The sequence below is a fragment of the Ambystoma mexicanum genome, chromosome 1q (assembly GCF_040938575.1).
Source record: "Ambystoma mexicanum isolate Mex_15411 chromosome 1q, UKY_AmexF1_1, whole genome shotgun sequence".
Taxonomy (NCBI): domain Eukaryota; kingdom Metazoa; phylum Chordata; class Amphibia; order Caudata; family Ambystomatidae; genus Ambystoma; species Ambystoma mexicanum.
The window spans coordinates 137066073-137085859 of record NC_090922.1 but is presented as its reverse complement, the minus strand read 5'-3'; the positions used below and the strand labels follow the sequence as shown (position 1 = coordinate 137085859).

General features: G+C 43.8%; 1 protein-coding gene across 2 annotated transcripts in view; it reads right to left on the bottom strand.

Annotated features, from left to right (window-relative positions):
* Positions 1-19087, bottom strand: part of WFDC1 (WAP four-disulfide core domain 1) — a 795354-nt gene extending 776267 nt beyond the window's left edge. Inside the window, exon 1 of one of the 2 annotated variants that reach the window (XM_069636224.1) lies at positions 18696-19087. In XM_069636224.1, coding sequence (XP_069492325.1) covers positions 18696-18836 — 141 coding nt within the window. In that variant the 5' untranslated portion in view covers positions 18837-19087. The remainder of the gene's footprint in view (positions 1-18695) is intronic. The other variant, XM_069636227.1, reaches the window with a different exon arrangement.
* Between the last annotated feature and the right edge of the window lie 700 nt (positions 19088-19787).

Here is a 19787-nt window from a genome sequence, read left to right as displayed (position 1 = left end):
TAGGCCTGGCGCGAGCGGCGTACGTGTATTCTGAGGGGTGCGTGGGGAGTTTTACACGCGATAGGCCTGGCGCGAGTGGGATACATGTATTCCGAGGGGTGCGTGGGGAGTTTTACCTGCGTATTCGTGGTTGGGGGGGCTGTATGCTGGTCCACTGGCCTTTGCGCCATGTACTGGATTTGTGCGATGTTTTTGGGAACGGGGCGGGGTTGGGGGGGCGTAACTGGCGCTGCTGCAGGATCACTGTGCCACTCTGTTCCACGGCTGTTTATGGATATATAAATCCATGAATACGCTGTGCGCCTAAATTGGTTTTGGCGCACGTGGCTGGCACAAACTGCCGCACACGCACTCTGTGCGCCAGCTGCGTGTGCCACTTGTGCGCCGAATTCTATGAATTACCCCGTAATGATGAGGTGAACCCAAAAGGCATTCTTTTACATTGAAACAGCCCAAATGGCAATATAAACAATGTTAGATCAATGAACTCATGATGCAAGTGCACCTGGTGACAAGCTGCCTTCAAATCTATTGTGGAAAACATTTCAGCACCCGTAATTTCAGTTAACAGATCCCCTATCTTCGGCAAAGGGAATCTATCCGGCACCACACATCTGTTTAATGCCCAGAGATCCATGCATAATTGTAAACTCCCATTGGGTTTTCGTACAGCTACAATGGGACTAACCCACTCAGCAGCCTTTGCATCTTCTATAATGCCTTCATCAACCATTCTCTTTAGTTCCTTCTCAATATCAGATCTCACAGTCAAAGGTATTGTTCTGGGCTTGGCTGTAACCAGCACTGCCCCTGGTTTCCACTTTATGAGGTGCACAAACCCTTTCAACCATCCTGTGACAGCTTTGAACATACTTGGAAACCAATTGTGTATCTCAGTATCAGCAACACACACTTTGCTCACTTCCCCAACACATTTATGAACTAATACCACTTTGAAGGGATTATCATGATCAAACCTCATCCCCCGATCGGCTTGAGTGTCCCATGATAACAGGTTTCCCCCTTTATAGGCCCCCTCGCCATGCCGGTGGCCCAGCGTTCATTAAACCCAAACTGTGCCCAAAACTGTCCCAGAATATCAATTGGCACCTTACCATAGGCAGGAGCTCACAATGAAGATTTTTCCTCCAAGTATCCATCTTCACTAAAGTGTAGTTTGTTCCACTGTCAATCAAGAACCTCACACTTACATTGTTCACCTCTATCTCTGCATGAGGTTTCACCATCTTGGGTTTGGCATCTACCGCATTTACCACACAGGTTTCCTCCTCCTTGTCAGCATCTTCCCAATGAGCCACATCCTCCTGCATGCACTTCACACTCCCGAACCTAGACCAATGCTTACAAAATTGGGTTAAATGCCCTTTTTTTCCACAATCTCTACACACAACATGTTGAGCAAAGCATTGTGTATCATTCGCGGGGTGTTCTAAGTTCCTGCACCAAAAACACCTCCTTTAATTCATCCAACCATCTACTCTTTTTGTCTCAGGCTTCTTTTAAGAGGTCCCGCTCCACACCTCCTTTTGTCCAGTGCGCTTATGTTCCTTTGATTTCTCAATAGCATTTGTATTGGCCTCTTGCGAAGTTCCAGAGTCTGCGTCCAGTTCTCTAATGCAGGATTTGGTATGTTTCACCATCTTTGCGGTCTCTATGCCCCTGTCCAGGGTTAAGTCCAGATGACTGCCACCTTCGCGCCACAGCTCCTCCCTCACTTTGTGATCACAACACTGCATCATAAATTAATCCCTCAAGTGCTCATCCTTACAATGATCAAAATCACACTCTCAACAGACTCTTGTTTCTTTTGATCTCTGATCGCAAAATGATATCTGGCAAGAAACGTATTCTCCTTTTTTGTAAAATGCTTGTCCAGCTTTTTCACCGAAATTTCAAAACCGTTTAATCCTTCTCCATCAGCGTCAGTTAAATTTGGAAACTTTCTAAAAACAGCTTGCCCCTCCGTACTCAAACAATGATACAAAAGAGTATATTTTCTATCAGAGGCGAAGGTACCTTATATACCTCATGCAAATACTTTAAGAAACCCTCTTTCCAGTCAGGCCGTTTAATTTGAGCGTTACCTAGAGTTGTTAAGAAAGATGCTGGGCATGGGGTATTCATGTTAAAATGTGTTGTTTGAGATATGGGGTGAGGCAAAATCCACACAAATGTCACTTACTGCCAACTGAATGCTGATCTGAGTATGCCCATCTCAGAATCCATCATGGAAATTTAATTGTAAAATGGGTCAGAAACGAAATCCACATGAAATTACCCACAACAGGGCAAACACAGAACTTGCCTGACTCTAAAATGGCCAACTGCAGCACCACAGGCCGAATGTCCCAAGGATGCCTGATCGCAAGATGGCGTCCGGACCAACAGACGCTTGCCTGCAATTACAACAGTTGCCATGACAACCACAGTGCTTTGTGTATGTGCCAGTGTTGCCAATTTACGCGAATTTCTATATTTACCAATAAATCACACCTCTAGCGACTTTCTACTGAAAAAGCAGCTATCAGGAAATCTAACTACTTTCTTCCATTGGTTTGGAGACACACTTTTTTATATTGGTTTCCAAGCGAACTGAAAAAAGTAGCTAGATTTCTCGCTAGCAGTGCGGCTAGTAGTTTTGACCATTGTTTCTCAATAAATATTCTCTAAGCTGCACAACTTGCATCGCATTTCATCAAAAACTCCCGCTTGCGTCCTATTCAACAAGTCTGTCTCAAAAAGAATGAAGAGCCATTTGCAACTGTGGGCCACTTTTTCATTGGTGCCTGAGACAATTTTATGCCCCAGTCCAACAGTGACGGTGACCTAGCAGGGGGTTCTGCAGATCAGAAGTAGCTAAGTGAGGTGCTTTTGCAGAGCACTGCATTGTGTCAGCACTGGAACTGTTGCTCTGCTTCATGTCAGGGGCGAGGTGCATTAGCAGAGCTGCACGTGAGTCCCAGTACGGAAACAGAAGAGAAAGCTCCAGGTCAGGATTAATGTGCACTGGCATGGCTGCTTCTGTGGGCGACAGTTTTGACCTATAACTGGGTGCGGCAGGCTTGCAATGAAGTTCAATGGTGGAGTTGTCTGTGTGCCAAAATGCTAAACTGACGCAGTGTGCTGTAGTTCACCATTGGTGCACATTCAGGGGCATTGCTTATTCTGTAATATTGGGCCGGGTGTGATTGTGAGAGTTCCCAAAAAGCAATGATGCAGATACAGCTAAAAATGGACAGCATGATGAGTCAGGAGCCGGTCTATGTGCATATGCTGTTACATTGAATAATAGCGATATTCTACTGCGATGGCTGCGCTGTTAACCTTTCCATTATATCGCTCCACGTTTGCGGGATGCATCCCTTATAATTATTGAGTCTCAAACCACTTTGAGGGAAATTCAAAACACTCAAATTTCGGGCGGTTTGAGGTTCCCATAGCGTTCAAACTTGTAGAGCTATTTAGGACTGAAATAGTTCCTGGTTTGGAAGCGAACAAGGGCCCTGCAGAGGAATTTTACAGGTTTGTACCTTTTTCCGGCAAATCGTAAACATATCGACATGCATGCTGTACTGCACTTATGCATTATGTTATGTACTGGCATCTGTAGGTTATCAGAACACGGCACACGTGCAATTAGGCAGCTAGCTGGCTGAAAAATGTTATGAGAGGCTCTAACAACCGTGCCCTCAGCAATCACCCATCATGTACATGGCCAATTATGCAAATTAGGTGATTACATCATTTAGCTACTTCTAGCTACTTTTAGGACAGCCAATAGCTACTTTCCTTTTTGAGGAACACTATAGCGCCGTCACAATTCACAACAGCGAGCACTTTTTCAAGTGCCCCACATGAACGGGATCAATATCAAATCATGTAGCTGGACAGTGTTTTCCTACTCAGAACTGTCGGCCCCAACAGTCTAAGAGCCCGGATTTAAGTAAAGCGGCACAGCGACCTCAGTGATGCTCACACCATGATCCAGCTTAAGGCACACACTGCAATCCAGACGAGGGGAGCAGCACGCACAGCCCGATTCATCGACGTGCTAGTCTGCACTGCCCAGTCTATTCCCTACACCGATATCTTCAAAATATGAAGGGCAGATATTTAGGGTATGGTCATATTATTCCTGGAGGCTCAGGTGGGAGCCACTTTTAAGGGATTTTTTTGTCTAACTGCATAACTTGAGAACCATCCTTCCCTTTCTGCAAGAATATCTGAATACAACAATGTTCAATGTAAAACGTTTTGGCAAAATTTCTATGCAAATACCAGATTAGTATTGATATGTTTAATAAGAAATAAGCCAGTGAGGGGGGAGAGAGGTAGAGGGCCTATCACATTTTGGGGTAGACTACTAGACTTCTGTAATGGTCTGTATGGAGGTCTTTCAGCCTACCTCTTAAACTAGCTGCAGCTGGCTTAAAACACTGCCTCAAGATTGCTTTTTGGCATCTGCAAAAACAACCATATCCAAAACTCAGAAAAAGCTTACATTGGCTTCCTGTTAAGGAACTCCACACTCCTTAATACAGCATGGAAATCGGCCCAGTCATGCTTCCCGGATACATTTAGAGAATCTCCCTGATCGCCCCTCGTGATTACTTGATCATTTGCTGCTTGCAGGTGTAAGCAATGTTACAGAGCTTTTATGTAAAACAAAGGTTTCTGAGTACACATTTTTCTCCATGCAGAACTCCTTCCACTTGCAGTTGAGAACAGAAGCCCACCACCGGTTTCTTACCAAGGGACTGAAAATGCATGTATATTGCACACCACAGAGTGAATGTTCTCCAGACCCTTACATGCTATTGCTATCACTATCTAACTCAATATTTTCAACTTCATGTTTATTGTGAATTTTAAAAACACACAATTACACACTGAAAAAGCTCTAATGAAACAATGAACAATAAATACAAACAAAACCCTGGTCATTAGTGCATTGTTATTTATATAGCATTTTTTTTGGCAAAGTGCTGTACATAGAACGTTTACACACAATTATTATTACCAACCCGGAATTGGCACTCGTTTATATTTTTGCATTTTATTTAATGATATTGTATTTATGGTTTAGAATAAAGCTTATACACTTCTGGTCCAAATGAAAATCACATTACAATTAAAAATCTATATAAAACAGTCATGTAAAAAGTATAAAGCTAGAACAAAGCCCAAAAAATTATCCACAACAGTCTTATCCCAAAGAGAGTAGGTTACCTTTCTTTTTCCTAATTTAGTTATTTACACCACTATGCATCAAAACTTTGATTTCCTTCCAATGATGTACTATTGTGATGGTTGAACTAACATGTTGCCCATTAAGGCAACTGTGGCAAAAAATGTCACAAGATAAAAACTCTAAACCGTAGACAGATTTCCCCCAAAAATGCACCCTTTCCTTTAATAATGCTGGGCACCCGATAAATAGAGGTTTAGGAGGCTCATTGGTCAATGGCTCCTTAAAGAAGCGACAATATCGTTGGTTTAAATGAGTACTGCAAGGTCACATCACCTCTCGATTGGAACTCGTTTATCGACCACATCTAGATGAAAAGCTACAATGGCCTTGTCCGGATTCGAACCTGTGAGCTGCAGATCACAAACAGGTCTCAGGAGCAAACGCTCAAACCGCTGAGCTTTCTTAATGACAGTTATATTGCAAGATTCAACCATAAAGAAACAAATGAAAACTCAGTGGAATATTTGCACTAACCTCTGCATGCTTACTCGCTCATGGCCAGTTTGGGACCCTTCCACTATAGGTTACTCGTTTATGTGTGATTTAATCGCTCCTCAAATACCGAAAACACAAAAGAGTGGTGCAATATTAGAGGTGTAATTTTCAGCGCGTCTCTATTCAAACAATGGAGTAGGTAATTACATTGACAAATAAATAAATACTGCTGCCATCAGCAAGGAAGGAACATGAGCCATGTTTATGAATGCTAATGTTCTTCTAGAGACATAACATATCCATTTGAAAAAAGTCATCCAAATTAGAAATTCAAAAGAAAATAGTGGAATTAAAAGCTACGTCAGAAATGGAATCCTCAAATGGAAAGGTATTTAAACTGATATGTAAAAAAAATGCTCTTTCACATTGTAGAGTATTGCATTTAACTTAAAATATTAAAACTTGCTTGTTAATAGTTGTTACAAAATTCAGCAAACACAGTCGTTAAGGAATACAATAATAAACTATTAAACTTACCAAACTTCACGTTTTAAATATCCATCCATATGTTGCACTGTTTGGAAAAGTTATGTATTTTTTCAGATTTCCAAGAAGAAATGCACCAATCCAAGAACCATATCCTGTCAAATCAATCCGAAATCCCTAATAAATGGGCATCCAAATTCCCAAAAGTAATCCATCGATCCAAAAAAAGTATCCGGTGAAAGCATTCCAAAATCCGATGAGTACAATAATAAAAAAATAAAACAATGTGATAAAATACAAGTTCCAATATATAATCCAACGATCCAAATACAGTGTGCTGAAAAACACATTTCCAAAACCACAGAATCCGAAGAAAAACATCCGATAACATGAAATAATCCAAGTTTCCTAAAGTAATACAGGGATCAAAAGAAAGCATCCAGAGAAAGCATTCCAAAATCCAAAGAATCCAAGGAAAAAAACATTAAAACATTTGAAAACAAATCAAAGTTCCAACATGTAATCGAGCGATCCAAAAACAGTGTCCTGAAAAAACATTCCAAGAATCCAAGAAAAAAACCATCCAAAAATGTGGAAAAACTCTAAATTCCCAAAAGTAATCCTACAAAAAGTCCACCGATCCAAACACGGTGTGCCTTCAAAAATATTCTAAATACCAAAGAATCCTAGAAAAAAAGCCATCCAGTGCAAAAAACAAAGTTCCACAAAATATCTAAGGCCTTTATGCGTGGGGACGTCTTCACCTGGAACAGTCTCCAGAAACACTGACGATTGAAAATGTCTGGCACGGGAATCCGGAAATAAAAACAAGCCCAAAAGTCGCCACTAGATATAACGGAACTACACTAAATAAAACTTGAGCAATGGCCTCTAGTGGTTGAAAATGGAAACTACAGTAATAGTAATCATGTAAATATAAGAACTTTTAAATGTTGACCATTTAAATGAACAAATATACATACATATATATGATTGCATTGTCGATGACATCATTGTAACAGTCAAGAGGGTCAGTTATACCATGGAGGGGCCCGAGACCCAGAGACCCACTTGGTTGGGGAATGGTGGGGTCAGGAGATACCTAATCCAGGCGACGCACAAACTGGGAAAGGTAATATGGAACTCTAGGACGTACACAAAAGAGTCGGAACGCAGCCTTTCTGCGAAGTAGCAGAGACGCCGACATTCGAATCTGGCGGCAGTCTAAAAGACATGGAACCTCCGGGTGGACACACGAGAGTCAGAACGCAGCACTCATGTGAATTAGAAGAGAAGCCGACGTTCGACTCTGACAGCCGACAGAGAAGTCAAGGAACTGCGAGCAGGGAGAGGCGGGGCTGCTGCGGCATGAGGAACCTGCGGGTACTCGGCAGTTGTAACCCACATGAGAACCGCGGAGCCGCGGATTATGAAAGTCAGCGTTGTGACAACATAATAGGGCAGGACAAAAACACGAGACTCCCAGAGACCCACAAAAACCCTTCCAGGAATAAACTAAGAACTTACCTGGTCAGAGATGACTGGGACAGGGAGCGGGTGGAGGTCGAGGTCGAAGACAGCTTGCAATGCCTCAAGGGAAAAGGGGGCGGGGCTTGGGAGAGTTTATATAGACTGGAGGAGGAAGTGAACACTGATTGGCCTGTTAAACTCCACCTATATAAAGACAACGCTGGAAGGCAAGAGTGTGTTCATTCTTGGTTTTGTTGCAGATCGAACCAGACAGGACATCAGGAGCTGCTGAAGGCTGGTGGGCGTATGAGGACTAGGAGGAGAAGTCTTGCCAGAAGTCCTTACCACATTCCCTGCAAGGACCAGAGAAGAAGCCTAAGCACAGAGAAAGGACATTACAGCAAATTTTGATTAAAGCTTATTTTTCTTTTTATCCTTTTTTGAAATAGTCTGATAAAGACCCATTTTTAATTTCCATCAAGCCGCCTGGCTGTCTCATTGTCACAAATTTGGTGGCAGCGGTGGGATCCTGAAACACGGTATGGAGAGTATCATCAAGGCCTTAGCCGAAGGACAGCAACAGCTTCAGCAACTGGTGCAGGTGCAGGGACATCAAGCCCAGGCGGATCGACAAGCCATACAACAAGCCCTACAGTTGCAAAATGCCTCCCAGGATGCCCTGAAGAAAGTGACAGAAGCTGTGGTCGCTCATAGAGGCCTGACGCCAGCCCCTTCCAACATTTTACAGAAATTCCAGGCCGGCGAGGATCCATGTTATTTCTTTACGAATTTCGAACGGGTGGCTAGAAACTCTCAGTGGTCGGTGGAAAAATGGGGGCACTTCACAGCTCCTCTGCTAACAGGCTCAATGCAAGGGGCTTACCAGGCGGCAAACCCTAACGGAGACACAAGTTACGCGGACATAAAAAGAACCATCCTAGAAAGGATGGGGGTGGATGAGGAGGCATATCGTCGAATTTGGGAGATTTAAAGCCAACCAAGGTAGATCCCAGAGGTTCGACATGGCCCATCACCAGCAGGCAACCCCAGTGTTATGATTTTGGGGAGTGGGGACATATCGCCCGATTTTGCCCAAGGAAGAACAAACCAGAACCTATGGAGATTGGTTGTATACAGAACCGGGAGTTCAAGCCGCCTGGCTGTCTCATTGTAACAATCATTTTTAGATATTATAGTATTTTGTTGAATATTCGCCAGTGATTATTCCATCTTTATTTTTGTGGCAATATTCTCATTGGTTACCGGTTACTCACAGATCTCTGCAACAGGCACTCGGACTCATAAGCGTTCTTAAAAACCAAATATACACCAAAGGGCCAGTGAGCTTATTGTGTCAAGTGCAGGGCTTAAACTATCAAACACACAGAAAAAACATGTATGTCCTCATGTGAGTGTCTTCCAAGAATAGATTGTTAAAGAAAAATATCAGAGCCATGAATAAAAGATGGCAGTTTTTAATCCATAGGCGTGAACAGATACTGACCATTACAATGAGCTTGGAAAAATGGGAAAAGATGACAAACGTTAAAGAGTAGAGCAAGAGCAAAAAGAAATACAAGTATGAATGACCCAGATTTTGGAACACGTAGGGCCTGATTTAGAAAGTGTTTTTCAAAGGTACTTTCCCATTGAAAAACGCTTTTGTAAATCAGGCACTATGGATATACAATGAAATAAACATTTATGATATCATTGAATGAATGCTTTAAAAAGGGAAAGTTGGTCCCAGAGGTCTGTGACCTTGGCTTTGGTCAGGGCACTTGCAATAGCAGAAAACAACCATGGTTGGTGCAAAGAAGCCAATGGGGATGGCAAGGCTGTGGGTGACTGCAACATTTCTTGAAGTATCTCTTTTCCTTACAGACAATTTTACCCTAGTTTCAGGTAACACCTCTTTAAAAATCTCCCTAAAAAATGCAATTCTCTCCCTTATATTCCATCTCCATTTCAGACAATGTGAGGTGAAAGATGGAGCCCTGCACCACAGTGCCACCTCTTTACAGTGCGCACCAGCGTGCATCAAGCTGCTGTGTCAAAGGTCTTCAGTTCAGCCCATACAATTCTTCGTCTTTTCTGCCAAGGAAGACTTCAGATCACAATTGTATATAGAACTTAATGTATGGAATTCTCCCACCTTCTAAGCGCTGCAGTAACAATAGTTATTCATTTCCAATGTATTAGTTCTTAATACACTGATCTAAGAAGGATGAAAGACAGAGGGGATCATTTTTGAGATCCCCGTAATTTGGCAGCGGGAACCCATTATGTTTACACTTCAACGTAAACGGGTCCCCAAAATGTTTGCCATTTGCACGGTGTACTGCAAAAGTGAAGGGCAAAGGGCACCCTACAAGCCTGTACGCAAACATTTGCCCTCCCCTTTTGCACTCTGCCATGTACGCATTTCAGGCGGCATTTGAAATTGATTGATCCCAATGGAGTCCACTTTTTTTGCTAGTGCAAAAAGCTGGCGGACTCCATAAGGATCCCCAGAATTTGTATCAGCATGAAAATGCATGACAGCGCAAATGCTGGAGTATTTGTATTGTGGCGAGGCAGGGAGGCTGCGGAAACATAAGGCACATTCAGCCCCTAGTAGTACCGGAAACTAAACTCGTCAAAGCCTTACGCCAGGCTTTTATGCATTTCGTTTCAGGTACTCCCAGCTCAAAATGAGCTCCAAAGTCAGAACCTATTTGTAACCGCTGGTTGAACACTGACCTCTGCAGACAGTGCCTAACTCACTGAGCTACCCTACCGGTATACTTAAAAAAGGGTTTCATTTATGTTACATGCTACATGCATGCTGGGAACCACCAACGCTTACACATACATGTTGTTGGTGCCCTGTATCTGTAAAGAGTAAATCAATGCAAAATTGCCTATACTTTGCACTTTTACTCTCCGCCTTGAGAGAAATAAAATTCTATCTGCAAATTACGCTTTGCCGGCAGCTTTTTATAATGGATTCCAATGAAATCCGCCTGCTACTCACCAGGTGTAAATGCGTGGCGGATTCATAGGAATTCATTTGTTTTATGCCTGCATGAACATCTTATGCAGGAGCAAAGGTATGTCCTCTTCCAGACAGAAGGGGAAAGTAAAGTGGGGTCGCAGACTCCTCTTTGCTACCACGCTACATCTTGGAAAGGCACTAAAATGAGATGCAGAGCACAATGACAGCGTAAAGAGGTGTGTTTACTAATTTAGTTCTCCACTCAGGCGAAAATGAAGTGGTTTTGTTCCAATTCTGGTGGCTGCTCTACGTGGAACATAATATGGGGGACGAGGCACATAAATATTCCAATAAGACACTTAGGAACTCATATTGGAATCCACTGGAGTGTGATGGAAGTGCTAAAGACAGGCGTTTTAAGCCTGGCCTGACAACTCCATTCACGCCCTAGGGGGATTTTCATTATTTTTGAAGGCGTAGGGCAGGGATCGAGCAGGATGTCTGTTTCCGCCTTCTGTTTGCCCTCTGCCTTCAAAAACAAATTAGTTTTAGGCCAGCATGACATTTTCATGCTGGTGTAAAACCAATGATTTCCTATGAAATACGGCTACTTTTTGCACAAGCAATGAGCGGGTGGTTCCGTATGAAAACTTTGCAAATGCTACCTGCCAATGTGTGCATGGCAGGTGGCATTTACACTATTTCTACTGCGGAGTGCAAACAGAGAGGTGTATAGAGGCTCCTGCGGTCTCTTTACACTTCTGATTTGCACTCTACAGTGCAAATGAGGAAAATTGCCCAGATGGGACCTGTTTGCAGCAGTTCCATCTCAAGCACTTTTGGGGCCCCCTCCACCAAACCAAAGGAATTAAGTGATCAAGAATATCTGGTCGCAATCCCTCCCCCCTTCGTCACGATGATCACAACCTATAGGTTGATATGCTGCCTTGCAGCATTCAACATAAGCATATTTACTCCCTTTAAGTCCCCTTACCTGCTTCATTCTTGCTCTAAGCAGAATGATAAGCAAGTAGCATTTGAAGGCCAACATTCGCAGTCTACGAAGAGGTTACTTTTGCTCTGGTATAGACACAGGGGACTTTTTATCAATAGCATCCAGGAAGGTATGCAGCCTGTAGTATTAATGCAGGACCATGTGTAAAAGGCACCTGTAACCCAGAATAGACCAAGAACTTTTATTAGCTGCCTCACAGAATGCAAAAGTATGAATAGAGGAGAACAATTGGAAGGAAGGAGAAAGTTGCACATAACCATCGCATGGATAGTGGATGCAGTTTAGAAGCTACCAGGAAGGTGTCTGTATCCAGACAGACTGAGATTAGAAGTGGACCATGGTTTTCAAATAGTGTTGCCATTAGAGATCAAAGGAACAAGGGTCGGTGGTGTGCAATATATGGTAATGGCCCAAAATGTTGCCCTCATCATTGCGACAGCCGAAATGTCAGACTTTTTTTTTTTTTAACACTGCTCTTACACCATATATATATGTGGGGAGTATGTGATATTATAGTTATATGGGGTGAGGGGTACAGGGGTATCCCCCAGCATATCTATGTGGTGTAAAGGGGGTTAAATAAAAACATGTTTTTAAAAAGTCCGCATTTTCGGCCATCGCCATTATGGAGGTCGCAGTGATCACATAGATCCCAATATATCAACGTTCACTACTATAGTGGAAACAACACTATAGCAAATGAAACCACAACTGAGGCTTCTTTGAAGATCACACCCTGAGAACGAAATCACTCTGAAGGGCGGACAAAAATTCGAAAGATTTAGAGAATGGCAATTTTGAGGTTGCACAATATAAGATTAAATGAGATGCCCAGGATCTCACATCGGTTAAGGGGTGAAGCTGGTATTTGTGCAAACTTTGCAATTTCTGCATTTGAACACTTTCTTTTACAGTTCTTACCATGAACTAAAATAATCTCATTTTATAAAACTGACTTGGAAAGTACACAAATCACATTACCAAACATTAGTACCCGGCGAGGGTCAAACAGAATGCAACAAACATTCTGATTGGCCCTCGCCAGGGAATCACCAGGCTGGGAATCCCTTGCACGCACATACGTGCCTTTTGTTCCCGGTGGGGGGCGTGGTGGCCCCTTAGCCAATGAGGAGGCTCGAAATGGGGCAATCCCCGCTCCGAGCATCCCCATGGCTGAAGGCTGCCTTCGTCCCCCACCGGGGACTCAGGTAAATTATTTTTTTTCTCCACCTTCCTCCCCTACAAGCTATCCCCTCCCTGTCCTCCCAACCCCACTTACCTCCTTTTTTCTTCTTTTCTCGGGAGCGAACGCGCTGGGAACTACGTTTTCCCTTTCTTGGCAGCCATTTTATTTGACTTTTTTTTTCTGTTTCCAAATGCGGCAGCGTTTCAGAGCAGAAAAAAATGCTATTAGTACCCCGGTCTAATGGCCCGGGGTACTAATGGCTATAAGCCCCTCGACAGCGGGCCAATACCGCCCACGGTAATTCCCCCGGGTCCTTGTTAAGGCCCTCGCTGCGCTCGGGCCTGTAACTACGGCCCCTCGGGGGCATTATCTGGGACGGTATTGGCCCGCTGCCTCAGGGCTTATTGCCACGTGACAATTTTTAAAAACAAAATATTATAGACGGGTGTTACGCAAGAAAAATGGGATTGATTCTAGCTTCATTCTCTCCATTATCAAGGGAAGTATATAAGTACCAGCATACCAATCGATGTGATTTAAAAGATTTCATCTGGGTTTGCCTTTTGTATTTTGAAGCTATAAATACTTCCAAAACACTGGTTTGTAAAATTGTCATTTATAAACGTGCAAAAAAACCTTTGACTTTTACAAAAAAGCGAACAGTTTTTTGTGTCCAACGAGCAGACATGAAAATATGCTTGCCTGAGGCCAACATCATCTGGTCCACTCTCTTTTGTCTACCACCCCTTTCACTCAAATGGCCTACATAATAAGAAAGAGCAAGTAATGGGCCAAACGATGCCACCAGCATGCGAGAAGGCAAACCTCACAGTAATGTATGAGATATTAGATGATTTGACCAGAATCACTGTATCATCTGCTGGCAAAGCCAGGATACAAGCATGAACCCTTTGGTTCCACAGTCTTGAATTTGGATACGTATTCATCCCTTGGACTAACAGTTGTATCTCCTCGTTGGAGTTAATTGCCTAGGTTTTACAACGTCCCATCTGAACAAACCAATTTCTAAGCCGTCACTATACGGATGACATATTAGCTCTTATAACAACCCCTATCTGTTGCAGTCATATTGCTGATAACAGCACCTGTCATGCTGCAAAACCAAGTACATATGGAGGCAGGTTTATAAACCTCAGACATGGGAAAGACTCAGCCAGCCTTGCTGGAATGTGCTATTCTAATCTTGCATATGAACACATATCTCTGCACTGAGAATGGAACACAATGAGCTAACTTCTGAACCATGGTGGCACTCAATTTATCAATATGCATTTCGGCTTTGTCTATTGCACAGGATCAGCATAATTCCCACAGGAAGGAAAGAATGCTACAGGAGTTGTGCATTAAGGAACACACACACTATGTATACCACAGTGAACACAGAAAGCATTACATTATGAATTGATCAAGGCAGAATGTACTTGTCAAAACAGACAGGCAATAGGTTTAGAGCCTAAGCAGCATTACATGAAATATCCTGGCGTGTGCTATTTAAGTCTGATGCACAATGGAATCTCACTTCCTTTTGCCCTCCCATAAAAACGTCTCTGGATTGCACATAAGTGCAAACATAAGTGCTCCCCTCTGGGCAATTTTACAATTTTGAGAAAATAAGCTCCATATGGCTTATTTTCTAGGTATAACGTCCTTTCATCGACAGTAGTATTTTCGATAGGTGTTTTTATGAAGTGTTTTAGCCGAAAAACCCAATCAAAATATATAGGGGTGGGGGGTGGGAAAGGGCATATAAAGGTTTGGGGGGTCGGGAATAGTAAAAAGTCGGGAAACGAGGAGGTGCTTGGCTGGGAACTCCCCCCAAAAATAAAAATACAAGCATTTTGATTCATTTTTTCGCCAAAATATTTTTCGTAAAAACACCCGTTGAAAAAACTGATGTCGATGAAATGACATAGGACCATTTTTTAACGGGTTGAGAGTGAAATGGGGTGTAAAAGCAAGGTGTAGTGCATTTATGCCTTCATTTCCTGCTCCAGCCCATTTGTGTGTCCACACAAGGAGATGCAAATTGTATGCATCGTGCCATCAAAGTTAGCACTTAGGTTCTGTTGAGTCACCTTTACGTAATGCTCAACTTTTGTAAGGCTTAATGGAAAAGAGAAGAGTAACTCCAGGTAATATTACCTTTACTCTTCAGTTTTACTCTCGGTCTTGCAGAAAAGTAAACGTTTGCCCGCAAATTATGCTTTTCAGACAGTTTTTACTAATCGATTCCTACAGAATGCTCTTCTGCAGCTTTTTGTTATGTTATGTTGCTTTATACCGCGCACCGCTACCACTGAGGGGCAATCTTCAAGTGCTCACTTGGCTTTGCAAGAAAGAGGACAAGGTTGGTTAGTGTGGAAAGAGTGATAGGATAGGTCCAGAAACAGGAGAAACTGGCGTTTCTGTGTGTTGGCTTGCAGATGGTTGTTTGCATGCTCTGGCTTGTTGTAACCATATGGATAAGGCCCAACGCATGGGTAGTTTTCTATGTGAATGTTATGTTGGGGGGTGACTGTGTGTTTTATGTGTAGATTGGCTGGTATTTAAGGTTGTGGGTTTTTTGCACTGGCTTGTTGTATCCGTATGGGTAAGATCCAGTGTCAGGGATTGTTTGTTATATGCAAGTCTTACTTAAATTGGGTGTGTGTTTGTGTATAATTTGGCTAGCCCAGTGGGCGAGTGCAGTATTTGGGTGGTGGTTGGAGGGTCGCCGGAGCGGGGTGGTCAGTACATTGACTACTCTCTAATTTCTTCTCGGTGGCTAATCTACACAATGCTATCTAGTGATACGCATGGTTAATCTTCACAATTCTGTCTAAATGTGACGCGTGTATAATCTTCACACATGTATCTAATTGTGATGCATGGCTAAACTTCGCAAATCTAAGTGTGACGCGTGGCTAATATTCACAAGTCTATCTAAATTTGATGCGTGGCTAGTCTTGACAATTCTATCCAAGTGTGGTGCACGGCTAGTCCTTGCAATGGTTAAATGCAGAATATTGCTACCTTACCCAGTGAGGCTAGATGTAGAATATGGCTACCTTACACGTTTAGGCCAAATGCAGAATATTGCTACCTTACCCAGTGAGGCTAGATGTGGAATATGGCTACCATACACAATTAGGCTAAATAGAGGCGGATTCCACAGGAATCTATTTGTGTTACGCATGCATGAAAATCACATGAGAAGGAGGAGCAAAGTAGAGCAGAGATGTAAACTCCTCTCCGTGCCCCTTCCTCACATCAGGGCTCATTTTCTAAAAAACCTCAATTGCACAGAGTTGACCAGCTATGTGGGTACTTTCGTGCACTTTCTTCCCCTACGTACAATTTTAGACATTTGCACTACAAAGTGCAAAAGAAGTGTTAATCCCAGCAGAATCACGTCCATGCAACATGTTTTGCGCTTTCTCGTGCAAACAGTGCAAATGCCATTGTAAACCATGCTATTGGAAAGCATTTACAATGGTTTCCAAAGGATTCCGTCTGCTTATAGAAAATGCTAAACTAGCTGGATTCCATAGTATGCATGGGATTTATGCCAGGTTGAAAAAGTCATGCTGGCATAAAAGTTTCGGGCTAATTTCCGTGATGCATAGAGTAAACTCCCTGCATAAAATGTACTGGTAAACATGTTACGCATGAATTTTACTCCACACCATATTTTCATTCCATTCCATGGCAGTGAGGCGGCACGGATCGTAATTTTCTGCTATACAAATGCAACAGCAGTTTCGCCAGCATGACATGTTCATGATGTTGTCAATCCTGTGGATGCCTGTGAAATCTGCCTGTTTTTAAGTCAGCAAAAAAACAGGCAGATTCCAGGGGAATCCATTGCACATGCTGCCTGTTATACGTACATGGCAGGCAGCGTTTACTCAGAGTCATTTTAGAAAGGGACTGAGTGTTACTTGAAAGACTGAAAGCAAGTTTTGTCCTTGTCACGCCCAGACTGTGGAACGCCCCCGCCCCTTTATCAAAGATGAGCCCTCCTACCAGATCTTCTGCACACAAATCAAACCCATTCTCTTCAACAAATTCACATGAATCTTTTGTACCTTCCGTGAACACCTCATCCATGATTTGTGACCATGCATTCTTGGGTATGTGATATAGCGCCTGATGCCTGTGGGTCTTGGGCGCAAACAACAAATAAATAAAGAAAAAAAATGAAAGAAGGTGCAATGCTTCTTTTATGCCTTAATGTTATGCTCCAACCCATTTTCCTGCTGGCACAAGGTGGAGGAGGGGCACTGTGCTTTCCTCCTTCGTCGTGTGTGGGTAACTCGCATTACACCTGCATGAGGTTTTCATGCAGGCATGACACAAATGGATTGCTATGGAATCAGCATCAAATTAGCACCCACATGGCGCAGGCAGATTCCATAGGAATGCATTAGTATATGCCGTCTGCCGAGCGTAATTTGCAGGCGTTGTTTACATGTTTGCCAAGCGGAGTATAAAAGTAAAGGCGGTGTTGCCTTGTTTTAGTCTTTACTTTTGTGCTCGGCCTTGCAAAAGTAGAAATTTGCATACAGCAGGCAAGTGCCAACGTTGGTGGTCTCTGCGTGCAATTTACATTGTTTTCAAAATGTTGCCCTCCATTTGCACTGAAGAATGCAAAAGGGGGGAGTAAAGGCGATTATGCCTCCACGTTACGCCTCTCTTTTGCGCTCTGATGTGAAATTGATGAAAATTACGCAGGTGTGTGGGTGGGTGGTAGTCAGGGGGGAGGGGTGGTAACCTGTTTGCACCTAACTGCAAAAATAACACTCAATTAACGAGGAATTGAAAGTGAACCCCTATTGGATTTCTTTTTACAGGCTGAGCGGGAATTCAATGTGGAAACAGTACCTTGTTTGCATCCCAGCTCTGCCTGCAAAAGCCAGATAAATACCCTGGGCTGCAAAAAGTGCCTTTAAAGCCGGCATAACACCTCTGAGCCTCCTTTTTGTGCCAGGGTGACTCGGAGTTTGACGCCCCTCAGACCTACTATAAACTTTGGTCATTTCAAAAGCATCTTTTCTGGGCTCACTGCCAGTGGAGTAACTTTGCTAAAAATGTTGGGGGGGGCATGACATCTGAAGAAAAGGTGCCCCAGCCAAATGAATGGGGACAAAATGGTGTGCCACGAAAGTTGTGGGGGACAAACACCCCTGTCCCCCCCTAAAATTACGTCCATGCTCACTTGAGTTGAGGGGATGAACGTCACTGGTGGGCGGATGGATGGATAGGCAAAGAAACGAACACACGAATGGTTGTGCTTGTTTATTTATTTAGCCCAACTTTACAGGTAAACTATCTCTAGGCTTTGAACTTGAATGAATGCATAGATGACCCAATTTACTGAGGTCAAATCCAACCCACTTCGGTTGTGTAACAACCAAGGTGCATTGCGGGTGTAGCGTCTCTAATATGCCCTGTGTAGAGTATTTCTGACAGTGCACTATCCTACATTAAAGAAATATAAATAAAATGCAGCTTTGCATAGTAAAGGACCTGCAAGTTCCGAAATGGACTAAATAAATGAATGTATGAATGGATGAATGCACTCCTGGTTGCATTGTTCTGCAGCCTAGACTTGCACTGTATCTGTATCAGGTCCTTTTCTCCTCAATTAAGCCGAAATGCCTGACTGGGTGACTCGTAGCCATGCAGGCTTGGGTCAGCTCTTCTAGCGCGCACCTTGCTAATCACACAAATACAAGAAAAACACAAACAGCAAGGTTAAGACACTTGGGAATGGCCCCTCGGCGCCGTGGGCAGTAAATGGACCGGAAACAGCATTTCGCGGTATATTTCTGTGGAGTGCGTGAACGCATACCTCGTATTTCTCCGTCAGTTTGGGATGGAGCGCGCGCTTCCTCAGAGTTTTGGCAGAGCCCACGTCGGAGAGCAAGGCGAGGGTGCTCAGTGCGGCCACCAGCAGGCAGGGCACAGTCCCCCCGTGGGCATGACGGGCCATGCTTCAAGGGCTGCCTGTCAAAGATGGATCCAGAAGGAGAGTGCCTCAGGCCTTGCCTCCGCCGAGTGTTCCAGGAGGGGGGCGTGCGACACCCCAACTCTGCATGAAGTCCCCGCGGTGCTGCACTGCACCGGACTGTACTAGACCCACGCCAAGCACACTCAAGCTCAGTTTTGTGGGGATTATTTTTAGCTAGTCCCCTCGCATGCCGAGGCAGTCCCACATCTGGTCCTGTGAGCGGTCCATTCAAAAGCAGGCAGGCATCGGATGACAGCTGCAGGAAGGAGGAAGGTGGGGTGGGGTGGGACTGACGCCTGACGGGCCGGCTCCCGTAACAGCCCGCTCCCTCCGACTCCACAACTTTCATCTGCCACATGTGACTCTCACGCAGTGTTTGCAAGAGGCCAGCTCACAGGTCCAGAGGTGGACTGGCAGCTGTCTCATAGAAACAGAGAGAATTCCAGCGCTGCGTCAGAGCCAGTCGTAATACGCACGCATACACGCATCCTGTGAAGCCCGTTGCTTTGGCAGGGTGGTTGAGCTGTGGCAGTAACTTGACAGGCTCCTGAGAGAGGCTGTGGTCCCAGAGGCCTTGTGGGGGCAGAGACATCCACAGGCTGACCAGATGGGGCTGGGAGAAAGTCAGTCAACCCCCACATAATAGACACTTCCCAGCCCCACCCGCCTTTCTGAGTCACCTACCTTCCTCAGTGGTAATTCCGTGTGTAAAACTATACAGAATGTTGTTGACGGAGATAACACCATTTATATTCCAATAACGAATTGTACAAAGGTTTTCATCTGCCACCTTTCTGCCACGGACATGTCCAAACCTTCACAGGAATTACTTCTGCAACAGCCAGCCAGAGGCTGCATTTTACAGCAGAAAAGGCGCGTTTTCTAGCAATTTCCAAACCGATGTTTTAACGTTTCAATCAACCGTTATGATAG